The sequence below is a fragment of the Colossoma macropomum genome, unplaced genomic scaffold, assembly GCF_904425465.1.
Source record: "Colossoma macropomum unplaced genomic scaffold, Colossoma_macropomum, whole genome shotgun sequence".
Taxonomy (NCBI): Eukaryota; Metazoa; Chordata; class Actinopteri; order Characiformes; family Serrasalmidae; genus Colossoma; species Colossoma macropomum.
In genome coordinates, this window is record NW_023494804.1 from 27,047,953 (window position 1) to 27,061,400 (window position 13,448).

The 13,448-nt window shown below is 37.2% G+C and overlaps 1 protein-coding gene across 1 annotated transcript in view; it reads right to left on the bottom strand.

Annotated features, from left to right (window-relative positions):
• LOC118825150 (E3 ubiquitin-protein ligase MARCHF3-like) overlaps positions 1-13,448 on the bottom strand; it is a 36,114-nt gene that overhangs the window by 10,310 nt on the left and 12,356 nt on the right. Inside the window, exon 2 of the mRNA XM_036595701.1 lies at positions 3,899-4,180. Within this exon, the coding sequence (XP_036451594.1) occupies positions 3,899-4,173 (275 nt within the window). The 5' untranslated portion in view covers positions 4,174-4,180. The remainder of the gene's footprint in view (positions 1-3,898; positions 4,181-13,448) is intronic.

Below are 13,448 nucleotides of genomic sequence, written 5' to 3' on the forward strand. Positions count from 1 at the left end.
CTTCTGATGGTCTTGTGTGAAAAAATCTAATTGAAACACAAATATTAAATCAATAATTCAATAATTCAAACAATTTCCTCCTTATCACAAATGTAGTGAATCAGCCAAGACATGTTTGGTGTCTGAAGTTTGCTTCTTAGATTTAGAAGCTACAAGGCCAGTGTAGCTAACAAGCAATGGAAGCTTATAGCAATTAGCCAATTAGCATTATGCAAACTGTATGCCTAATCATTACATAATCAAACTGTGCTGAGGTGTTAAGTCATCTCAAATGGACTTGCTTATGTGTTTTCTGACACTGTAATCTATAAAAAGTTCAGACAATATTAGGCTTTAAAATGGCTACTAATTACTGTTTTCAGCTATGTGATGTACTTCTGTCCGTTTTTATAGATAACTGCATTCTACAGTGTCAAAATCCACAAATGGAACGCTGTTTGACGTTACTTAACATCTCAATGTGACTTAGGCATTCGGTTTGAACGATTATTTTTTTACAGTTACTTTTAAGCCCATATATTAGCTGTATTAGCCTTGTAGCTCCAGGACAAAACAAGAAGCACACTTAGACACCAAACATGTCTCGGCTGATTGACTACAATTAGGGTAATTTGATTTTTCTCTTTAAATGGTTTAGAGTTTATATTGTAACGCTGAAATGCTTTTTTAAAGGCCCCTATCTTAGATTTTTCTTGCACTTTATGTTTTTCCAAGACGTGCACTCATAACAATTGTGTGGTTATATGTATCAAAAACAACTGTAATTTATTTTACCAGACCAGTTTCTAAACCCTCTTTATGCCATGAAATTAAACATGTTTTTTTGTTATTTGTGCTTTAAGACTGGCATATGTAAATGAGCTCTGTTCTGACTGGCTGCTCTGTATTGTGCCCTGCTCAAAAAGCAATGCAAGCAATACCCTCCTTAAAACTGCAACATGAATGGGTGGAGCTAAATTGCTTTGGACTGGATAGGCAGATACATGTACATGTGTTGTTTTTTGTGACATCATAAAACAATAATAAAGACCTATTCATATATTTTTTAGATTCAGTAAGTTTACAGTTTATGCTAGTGTCTATTTTCTTGGTGTTGTAATAAAACTATGAATACCTATTTACATTTTTGGTTGTTATTGCTTTGGATGTATCATGTAAAGGAGATTGTGCTTTCATTTACTATATGCACGCTCATCTCCGATTAATCAATTTCCTATATGACATTTAATCTTCTTAGATTAGGTTTAGTTGTCAAGCTCAGTGTTTTGATAAACAGTGGGCATTTTAGAAAATATATCTGGAATGTCATCAACAACAGGACTGTTTGAAGATGACTACAGGGACCGATATTCTGTACCAAAGCAATGTTTCAAGACAAACTGAAATGAAAAAAAAAAACATTGTATGAGATACTGCAGTGCAAAACAAGATAATCCCCCTCCGGACTGAAACGATAAATCCGTGATTCACAAATCCTTCAGTATTACATACAAAAGGAATGCTGATTATTGTACGATTGTACGCTGATTGTACGCTGCTATTATATGAAAAAAAATCCAATTCAATATCTACAAAGAAATATTTGTTGTTAATGTTATCTTAAAAGGACAGAAACATTCCATGGGCAAATGTTACAAAGCTTAATGTTGAAAAGAAAAAATGGCAAAGATAAAAAATCTCATAGAATACTGTATTTATTACCCCAGCATGTGCCTAATGTTACTAATAACAGACTTTTTAATGGTAACCTGCTGTCTATTTCTCCTCTATGAGTTGAGATTAGCATTTGGGTAAGAGGAACCACTTCTTCACACATTTGAAAGGAGGTTAATGAAGGTTAAAAAAGTTCACAGAATCTTAATGGAGGTTTTCACCACCAGCTTGACCATAACTAGGTGACATGAGTTGGGCTGACCATTAGGAGCCTACAATTTTACTGTTGATTTCATAAAACTGGTAACACTTTATTTGAAGGCCACCTACACAAGTTCGTCATGACAGAATGCATAATGCACAAGCATACAACAATGTATTTTCAGCAATAATTCAGCATGCATGGACAGCATATGTTGAAAATTGCAAGGAGACAAGATGTTTTATGAAGTAACTGACATTGTACTCTATACACATAATACATAGGGGGGGCTTTTTCTAGTCACAGATACTTGTTCCATTTGGAGGCCTACATATAAATGCCATTTATCAGGTCTATGAAAGATGTCCTCAAACTAAACTGATACAGGAAAATTTACAGGAAAAAATGGGAGCATCTTTCATCTTTCAATTTCTTTCATAAAACTGATATATGTTTTTTTAAAAAGGCCTCGGCCTTATATGTTCCATTACTTGACAAGTATGCTTCGTAATAGTGTTACAAATGAAAATAATGTCCATAATTTTAGTTTAGGGGCCCTTATGTCAATATAATAACATTTACTTCATAAAACATCTTGTTATCTTGTGGCTACTGACATAACCTTTTCACAAATAATACTTGTATGAGTCATAAGGTCCATACTTAGGTAGCCTTCATGAAACCTGGAGGACGTGAAGAGCAACAGCTCACAGGTTCATTTACAAAAATAGAGACTGTGAACATGACATTTGAACAAAAGTAGGATTTTTTTTTTCTCCTTATGAGGGATTTTGGTTGATCATGTCCTGCTAAAAGTCAGTTTTCTAGAGAAGTGCAATGTCTTCGCCTCCTTTGTCACCACAATAGAACAGCAAATTAAGTTTTATTGCATGAATTTCACCAATTAAAATAAATGAAGCCTATCAATCCAATCGCTGTCATATTTACTGCTTATCTGTGACTTATAATTACAAAGTTACAGAATGACAAACATCTCAGCCCTGCCCACAGCTGCGGACAGACACAAGGGTGTGTCTGCTGACACCGAGTAGAGTTTGGAGGAGCGTCCGAGCGTTGGTGGAACTGGCCGCTGGCTCTTTCTCCGCACGAGCGCAGCTGTGGCAGCTGTCGCCGGCTAAAGCGCTCTTTTGTGAGGAGGAGACTGGCCTGGTCTTTGACACACAGAGCAGCCTCAAAGCTGTCACATACACGCTAATCAAAGCGCTAAATTTAGAGCTTGCACAGGGGCTTCCTAAGAGCTCACTTGTTGGGCTTCCACGGTCACACATTTCACAGCTTTGAATGCATAAATTGCCTGGAGCTAGATCTATACTAGAACAGTCTATTTTACTCAAAAGCAAAACCACAAGAGGTCATTTTCTTTCTAAAAAGAACAAATTAGCGAACTTGGTCAGCTTTTATCAATGAGAGTTCTTTAATAGAACTGCCTCAAATTTGCCCTCAGGGATAAAAAAAAGTGCATCCATGCACCCATTCATCCATCCATCCATCCATCCTTTCATCAGTCCCTCTATTTCACCATCCATCCATCCACCCAGCCATCCATCCATCCGTATATCCATCCATCTCTTGAGAAATTATAGGATATACTGTGCTTTAGGCTTAAAGATAAGGTGCCACAAAGGATTCTTTGGAGCGATGAATGAATACTATGAAAGAATCACTTTCGGTGCCAATTTACAATTTATGTAAATGATTTCACACTAAACCACTTTGGATGACTTTGTTTTAAAAATTACACTTATTACATTTATAGTACACATTTGCTTGGATTTCATGTTTCCAAGTGAGACTTATATGGCTTATATCCAATGTCAAAGACCTTATGGGCTGGCTTGCTATATATGGACTAGTCTTGGACAAAATTGCAATAGTTGCAATTCCAACAGTTTTCACCATTTCACCATGCATGCACTGCACTGTACCTCCAAAACAGCAAATTTTCAGAATAGGAGAAAACCACTCGCACTCACTATTTTACAGTGTTATAATTTACAGAACTTTTTGTGTTCTACTTCATACCTCTGTTTGGCAAATGCTACATTGTTCAAAAACGGTCCATCCTTTTGCTTGCAGTACTGCGGCTCCTCATTCGCTGGACTGGTGTCAGGGTCCATTGCTTTTCCTGGTAGGGCGGGATCAGAGCAATCCAGACTCCCGATTGGAGCAGAGTCCTGTCCATCAGAGCTCCTCAAAAGTGTTGTGTCCGAGCAATCCATCAACACTTCAGGTAACTGATTGCAGCAGCTGGTTGTCATGGCAGCAGACGGATGATGTTGGGTGTGCTTATAGGGCATTTCCCATCTGGATCAAAGAGGAGATGTGAGACATGATAGGGGTCATGCACAGTAGGAGGACAGCTTTGAATGGCGGCTTTCTACTGCACTAAAATAGTTAAGATTTACTGGTTTGGCTGACATTACATACTGGAAGAAAACATATTGTATGGTTGATCTCACATCTATTTATAGTTTGCTAACAGAGGCAGACATGTCACACAGACACAGAAGACATACAAAGTTCAATATTCACTATTGCACAGATATATTTCAGGGTTGATTACATTTTAGATTTTAATGCAACTGGGATATTGACAGCATTAAAGAATAAATCAGTAAACAAAAACAAAACTGACAGGTCATCAAACAGATTTCCTTGTTTTAGCACTTGCATACAAAAGCAAGTCAAAAGCCTGAATTGGTCTACAGATAACAGTATGTCCTACTATGTCATACGGTTCACACAATGCTAACTGCTGTTATGAGCATTATGCTAATTGCTGTTATGAGCCTCCCTTATTTTAGCTACAGCAGTCTCACAGCTCTAGTGCAAAACAGGAAGAGCTGCCACCATAACTTAAACTATATGCCCAAAGGTTTGTAAACATCTGCACCTCTTTATTAATATTAAAATTAGCATTAACAGCAACTTTGTCCTTTTGTTTCAGTAACAGCCTCTACATTTCTGAGAAAGCTTTCCACTAGATGTTGGAAAATTGCTGGGAGGGTTTGATTGCATTCAGCCACAAGAGCATTAGTGAGGTCAGGTAGTCATGTTGATTAGTTCTGGATCACAAACGCCACTCCGGCTCATCCGATCAAAAGATATTGGATGGAGCTCCATCACTCCCAGCCCAGTGCTGGGGGGTTTTATGCCCCTCCAGCTAAACTGTCTTTGGGTATGGTGCCTTTAGGCTCATGTGCAGCCACGCCTCCCATTCAAATGGCAATGCTTTTCTATGAAGATTTTACAAGCTGTAAGTGCACAACTGAATGCCTGTGTCAGCAATAAGTAGGTGACCTTAAAATAGGTGAATTTACTAATTAGAAGAATCAGGTATGCTTGGATATACAGTCAAAGGAAAATTTTGGGCACTCCTGGTCATATGAAATGTGGTGTTTTTCTAAGGGAAAATAAGTACACATTCTCTATACACAACACCTCTGCACATTTTAATGCACAATTACTTTTTTATTTGCTGAATTTATTAGGAAAACGTGTCTAGTGTTTCCAGTATCAGTGAAGTCAGCAAATAAATAGAAACTGTGGAGAGACATAGCGTTTTTAAGTTCGTTTACTATGGAGGACGTGTTAACTTATTTTCACTTCAACAACAAACATAAATGGTATTTAATAGAGACTATCTAATTTTTCGCAGGGGATTTCATTTTTACTCATGCTTTTCTACTGTTTTTCCTTTTGCCATTTCACTTCACATCACTGAGTGTACATGTTTCTGAGTCCCTGCTTGGCTCTAAGTCAGGGTGACACTGCCCATCCCTTGGCTGTAGTCAAAATGGCCACAAGGACATAAAACCCAAATGCATGGGTTCAGCTGACAGTAGAGTTGAAACAGACACTTATGACTATTTTTTCCAGCACTGGAACCATTACATTCAGTTAACAGTTTCACTACAGGAACCAACCTTTTGGAATTAGAAAGACCATTCCTGTTTCCTCTTCAGGCCTCAGGATGACATCTGAGCAACACTCAAAAACCAGTACATTTATTTTCACCCAGAATGCAGCTAATCAACAGGTCTCCAAGTAAGACACTAAATAAATGAGGGATCACAATGTTTCCGTTGTGGTCAGTCCACTGACAATGTCTCTATTGTGACCACACTTGTTCATGGAGGGAAAAAGACATCTCCTTTAACTTCCCCAGGCGGGGTAGGGATGAGGTCAGCAGTGAGTCAGTGAGCTGCACTGTTGTGAGCTCACAGTGCAAAACAGAAGCTCAGTGCTAACCCTGTGCTTTGCTCCGATTCTCCCCACCATGCACACAGAAGATACCACACAGAGCCGTCTTTCAGCTCAGTGAATAATAGGGTGGCTAATATTCCAACACCAAAACTGACATCAGTACTTTTAAAAGTATTTGTGTGTATTTAAAAGAGTAAATCTTTGTGATGCATACAGTGAAAATTGGTAAAGGCAGACATCAATAAACTCTTTGCATCACAATTAACTGAAGTGTCCAAACCTATATGCAAATGTTTGGGTGCTTCTGGCCAAATTTTGTTAATTTTTCAAGTAAAAAATATCCTCTACAGGAAACACACTTATGTGTGGAAACATAAAATGTAGCATATTTTTGAGCATATTTATGTTTCATGTTTTATTTTTCCAATATGTTAAACTTAAATTGAGCACTAAAAATGCAGAAAGAAAAATGCCATAGTGTAGAGGATATGTTAACTTATTTCACTTACAAAATCAACAAAACATAATGTGCCTGAAAGCTTTTGCATATAACAGTATGTGTTTATTCATCAGGGTATTATTGTAGTATTGAGCTCCTTAAGAGATCACAGTTATTAAATGATAAAGATAGTGCCATAGACTTCAATAATGCCTATGTGCACATCCTCCCCTCCCTTCTCTATTTTCCCCTCTGCTCCTTAATTTTTCCCCCTTCTATTTAGCATCAAATCATCACTGTTGTAAGAAAACCTTATACCTTCAAAAGAACAACTTTCTTTCTTTCCTTAACTTCAACTTTTTTTTTTTTTTTTTTACCCAATTATCTCCCCAATTTTGTCGTTTCCAATTCCACCCGCTAGTTAGGACTCCCCCAATCACACGATGCTATCAACGCTAGGAGGGTGAAGGCTAACACAGGCTTCCTCCGAGACCTGTGAAACCAACCACCGCTTCTTTTCGAACTGCCGCTCACGCAACGTCACTGGACAGCTGAACGCGCTCGGAGGAAAGCGCCAACCGCCAGATCTGTTACGTCAGCTAACAGACGCCTGCGCTGAGTGATGGGGGGAGAGGAAGGGGCCATCCTACCCACTTGGTCTATTGGTGTATTCATCATATAATGTACTTTCAAAATTGTGTAAAAATACATGTACTTTATTTTAATACTGCTGTTGGTAATTTACAGAAATAGAATGTAAATTCACAAAAACGTTTGTGTGTGTTTATTTTAATGGTTGATACTGTTATTATTATGTTAAAATACTATGTGTCAAATAACTAGTTGAACTAGTGAAACTGTTGAATTACAGTATTTCTATGAAACTAATTTTACTGTTTTTTACCCTTATTGAGAAAATACATTTTTAAATATTTAATTTACTGTTAATTAGCAGTTTTTTTCTCTAGCACTGCTACACCTATTTTCATTTACAGCTTTACAGTGGAAAACCTGCTGCATACGATTCTTTAAAGCACCTTTTAAAAATGATTTTGTGTAGAACCAAAAAGGGTTTCACTAACGTTTCTTGTCAAAGAACAATGGATATGTGCACATAGAACCACTTTTGTTATGAGTGTAGGTAGTATTGATACTTCAGTATTGTTTTACCCCTTCCTAGTGAGGATGTCCCAATTCCTTTTTAATGATGAACTCCAGCATGCCAAGACAAGGTCTCTTTCAGTAATATAGTGTCTGTTTCACAATACCCAAGGCCGGGTTGGGTGCCGGTAAAAATAACAGAGTCAGAGCTGGGGGGAAGCAGGATTGTCACAAGGACAGGAAAGAGCTGTCACTCAGCAGCGCATGACTGTATACACAGCAGGTGGAGCCTTCCTGACAAACTGCTGTACAATGGAACGTGTTCCACTGCAACTCGTACACAGTATAGGAGTCAAAAACTATCAAGTCTCTATTCTAGATCTTGCAGTGTAATGAATGAGAATAGAACGAGTTGTTTATCTGTGAGCAGCAGCTGTCAGTGGCATGTGAACGTGCTTCCTCTAGCCCACCCTGCGTTACTGCTGATAGGGTCCAGTTGGCACACCATCTAAACAAATTGATTGTAAAACCTGGAGAATGTGTTAAAACCAGACAGCTAGGGCTTTAACATGTAGTGACAGGAGCTGATATTAACAGACATGAAGTTAACAATACTTACACCCATCATGTTCTCATATCTTAAGTTCAACTTCGTAAGAATAATATAACACACATACACACACACACACACACACACACACACACATGTATATATATATATATATATATGTGTGTGTGTGTGTGTGTGTGTGTGTGTGAATTTCATGATAAGTGGACCAAAAGAAATGCCCCAAAATGTGTTTGATTACATTGACTTTAAAAGTAAATTATGTTTTTTCCTTCTCCTGTAAAGTTATTATTATGGAGATCAGTTCGTTCCGACAGCAGTGATAGAAATAATTGCAACAGCTTACATCAGTAATTGATTATATGAAATGTTTTATGAAATAAATGACATTGTATTGACATCAAGGCCCTTAAACCAAAGTGATGAACATGTGTTCTGTTGCAACAATGTTATGAAGGATTACTATTAAAGGACAGAGGCCTAGTTAAGGGCACCGTATATCAGTTCTACATATTTTAACTTCAGTACAGTTTCTATTAAGGAAAGCTGTGTAGCTAAACTAATGAATAGCTAACTCTATTTTACACACCTTTAGCCTCATAATAGAATTGTTCACTAAAATAATGAATATATAAATCTATACTAAGTCAAAATACTTACTTTTAATGTTTAGGTGAATTTAAAAGCAAATCATTTTGTGCCTTACAAGCTCTATTAGTTAGGAATGATGCTTCATAACAGTTATAAATAGAACAAAGATCGGACACAAGCTTAAAGCCCCTTATATCAATACAACGTCATTTAAATCATACAAATTTTTGCTATTTTGCTAATACTGACATAAACTGTACATACACACTCAAGTATGTAATTCAATGCTAATGCATGTATAATTAAGTTCCCATACAGGTACACTTCAAATAAAGTGTTATACAAAACTTACACTGAACTTCCTGTCCCTAATGTTTTCATACCTATATTTGGTGACAATTTAAAGACTGCCTACATAGGGACCTAATAACACATGCGAAAGCCCTGAATAACATGTTTTATGAAGTGAATGGCATTGTATTCACATAAGAGTCCTTAAACTAAAGTGATATATATGTTCTATTTATAACCCTGTTATGAAGAACCATTCCCAAGTAATGAAACTAACAAAGGCAGAATTAAATAAACCAGTTCTATGTTTCTACTTTAGATACAGCATAGAAGTACAATTTCTGTTATAACTTCTGCTATAACTCAAAATACAAATATTTTGATACTTAAGTATACATTAAAAGCCAGTACCTTTCTATATTTGTACTCGAGTAGGGAACCTCTACTGGAGTATTTTATTTCTCCAGGTAAGTACAGGATTCATGCATGTGGGAAAATATATATAAAAAATAATCACTTAAGTTTGAGGGCATCAAAATTATGGAAGCACATTAGCATCAAAATTAAACTTAAATTTGTAATGGCAATGTATTTGTATGTTTGCATTTAAATTTCTGACTCATGCAACGTTGAGCTCAAAATGAAAATTTAAATTCAGTTATGCAATTTAAATTTGTCATTCGGTATACTAGTATTGACAGTTCATTTACACAAAGATTTAGATAATTTATGAGTAGTTTTATTTAAATTAAAATGTATTTCCAGAACTGCATATTTATGCCTAATGTGGTTATGCAAAAACAATCAAAATGATAAATAAAATTATATTTATTTTGTATGCATTGTCACTCTCTAATAATGCATTTCAACTGCTTTATCAAAGAGAAGACCGAACTTGAAAGAGGGCAAAATTTAAACGTAAATGGAAAACAGCGCCTCTCCTCTTTGCAATTACCTATTCTCACCTATTGCACTTATTCTGTGGCAAAATGCCATTTCACTAGATTGCATTTTCATTTTCACGGTCTTCCTAACCTGTCAATCATCCTGTCAGGGAGGGGCCTGAGGCTTTAAATGAAAACATGGCATTTAAATGCAAAAGTAAGTAAACTCGTTGTAAGTTTGTGGTATTATTATAAGATTATAAACCCCTTAAATCTCAAGGACAAGTAAACTGCTCACTCTCATAACTACAAAACTGTAAAAATGTACTTCATTAACGAAATTTAGTTCCTAAACAATGCATAGTTGTTACATTATAATTACACATAAAGTAATTACATAGTTGTAAGTTTTATGCTTTACAACTGAACAGTAAACCTAGGTTTCAAAGGGTTATGCATTATTTGTATATTTGTAATTACTTGTAATTCTGTCATTACAAATTCTTGCAATTCTGTCAGTAAAATTCGTCCGTTTAGAAAAACAGCTTAAAACAACAGTTCAGTGATTAGCATTAAGCACAGCGACAGCATGATGAGAAAAAAACTGTGATATGAGCATCATCTGTCTCAGGTGTGTTTACTTAGTCTCATGTAGACATAATCACATGGACAGCAGCTGCATTTCTACAAAGCTAGAGATTAAGTGCAAATACACAAGCAGATGAGTGACAGAATGAGTTTCTGTTTCTGACTCAAGAAAGAGCTAAAAAGAGCAGGAGAAGGAGAGAGATAGAGAGAGCGAGGAAGAAAAGATCAAGAGAAAGAGAGTGACGGAGTGGAAGACTGTCTGCCTCAGATAAGATGCTTAGCCTGCTATGATAAACAGGGAGGGAGTTCTGCTGAAGCTCCATGCCCTTGAACTATTCCGTCACTCACACACACACACACACACACACACACACACACACATGCACACACACACAGTGCTCCACTTTCACACCCACACACGTAAAAGCTGACACTGCAAAAACAGGTCCTCCGGCGCTGTGGGGAGATTTGACCCTCTCCAATCAAACCCATTTACTGTATAATTCAGGCTTCACTAATTGACGGAGGCTGTTGGTGTCCGCTCATTAGTGTGTCCACAGATACAAAGATACAAATAGCAGACAGGGGCACACAGTTTTAACTAAATCCAACTCCAAGTTTCCAAGCATCACATCCAAGAACTTGGAACCAAGAAAGAAATTGGGATAAAAAGCAATTAGTATTATTAATACATATTACAATACAACTTAGTGCATTTCAATACAAATACACACTACTTTTCAAAGTTTTGGAATCAATGCTTTCAACAACATAAAACCACTTGGTTTCAGATAAATGTATGACATTATTTTAGCATGCTAGTCAAATGCTGTGCAATTTATTTCTTTTTTTCACCCAATTTTCTCCTAAATTTAGCCTCTGCCGATTCCACCCACTAGTTAGGCCCCCCCCAGTCACATGATGCTACCAAGCTGGGAGGGTGAAGGCTAACACATGCTTCCTCCAAAACCTGTGAAGCACCACCATGCCCTTTTGAACTGTTCCTAATGCAGTGTCATTGGACAACTCAACATGCTTAGAGGAGAACACAAGGAGAATGTGTGCACTGGCTAGCACTGCAGAGTATTGGTCAGAGGGAGGACTCACCGCAGACCAAACTAATCATTTCCAGAATGACGAGAGATGCAGAAGATACTAAAAATGACTTAGAAAGCTGTGTAACAGAACAAGGTTATTTATATCTAGAATGCTTCATATTTAGAATCTAATATTGAGGTAGAACACAATGTAAATAGATCCTTGCAGAGTATTATAATATCTAATAAAGCAAAAAGAATACTAAAATGAGTTTGCCCCCTTCCACCCCCAAGGTGTACTGAAAATCTGTGGGACACACTGCAATAAAATATTAAATAAAACATCTAAAACTACCTTTTGGTGTCTAATTTATAAGAACTAAATCTACACTGCAACAGTTATTTCTGTATATAAAATAACACAAATTAATATAAGAAGTGATTCCAAACTTTTGAATGTTATTGTATATCTGTATAATCTTACATCACTGTAAGTTCATCTGGGCCTCATTTGGGTTGAATGGCATAAACATAAAGGTCAAAGAAGTTGGAACAAAATTGGAAGTACAGACTCGAAAGTGTCAACACAAAATATAAATGGGATATAAACGGGAGGTAATTCACTTTACCATGCAATTCATTATACAATTACATTTAAGTACACTTGTAATGGAGTTTGATGAAGTGTTTAAACTTTGTTAAAGTTTTAAGACGTTCACTCCAAAGCTGTGAAGAACAGCACATTTGAATGAATTTTTTTTGTAACGTCCACATATGTCCACAGATTCGCCCTACAGCTGTTTAACCATCCATTCACACTCAAGTTACAAGGAGCGTTTCGGTGTGCAATATAGGCAGCCAATACAGCATAATACAGGCAGCCAATCAGAAGGTTTCATTGGCCTATATCAGTCTTATAAACACAGTAATGTCAAGGGAAAAAGAAAGGTTGGAAACTGATATGTAAAAACTGAATTATGACTGTTTTGGTACACAAACCCACACACATTATCAGTGGACTTCAAGCAAAAACACAAGAAAAATGTAAGACACAGGCCCTTTAAGATAATAACAAGCCTGCAGGGGTTAAGATCACAGTAGTAGTGGTGGCACAACAAACCGTCAAGTGTGTGACAGTGTGTGTGGTTGCGTGTGAGGAGGCCTGCCAGTGTGCATCCTCGGTCGGGGGTGTAAAGCTGTTGGGATGCCAGGGCCGCATGCCTGTCACAGCTGTGAACTCCAGAGGGCCAGCTGGCCAGCCGGAGCTCATCTAGCTCAGGCTTCTCTCTTTTCATCTACTCGCTGAGTGTTTGCCTGTGGGCAGCGTGGCACAGCTCATAAAAGCTGAGGAGCAAAGGAATAACCCGCCATCTTAAAGTATGTCTGAGAGATATCTGGGTGATTAGCAGAACTTACACTTACTGACATCAGCCAAAAGTAGGGGTGGACAATATGGCAGAGATTCTATAAACAACATTCAGTGTGTAGTAACTGCATAAACCGCATAGTAACAAGTCACAGACTGGCTCTCAGCTCATTATACTGTTACTGCATTTTTTAATTTACTATTACCAGTGGTTTGATTTTTTCCCCTTCTGTTCTACTGTAAAGATTATTTTTGCAATTTTTTTCTGCAGGTTGTCTAGCGGCCATTCTGCTGTCAGAATGGAAATAGACAGATATTTTTAGACAATCTAATATCATTTATCAGATTAACTAGGACACTGTTGGCTCCCTGTTGGCTCCCTGTGTGTGAAATGTTGTGACTGTGTTGAGCTGCTAGTGAGTAATGAGAGGTTAAAAGGGAGGGATGAGAACTTCCAGCAGTGAAAACAGTTCATAACTCTCCACGGCTGTGCCAAGATAA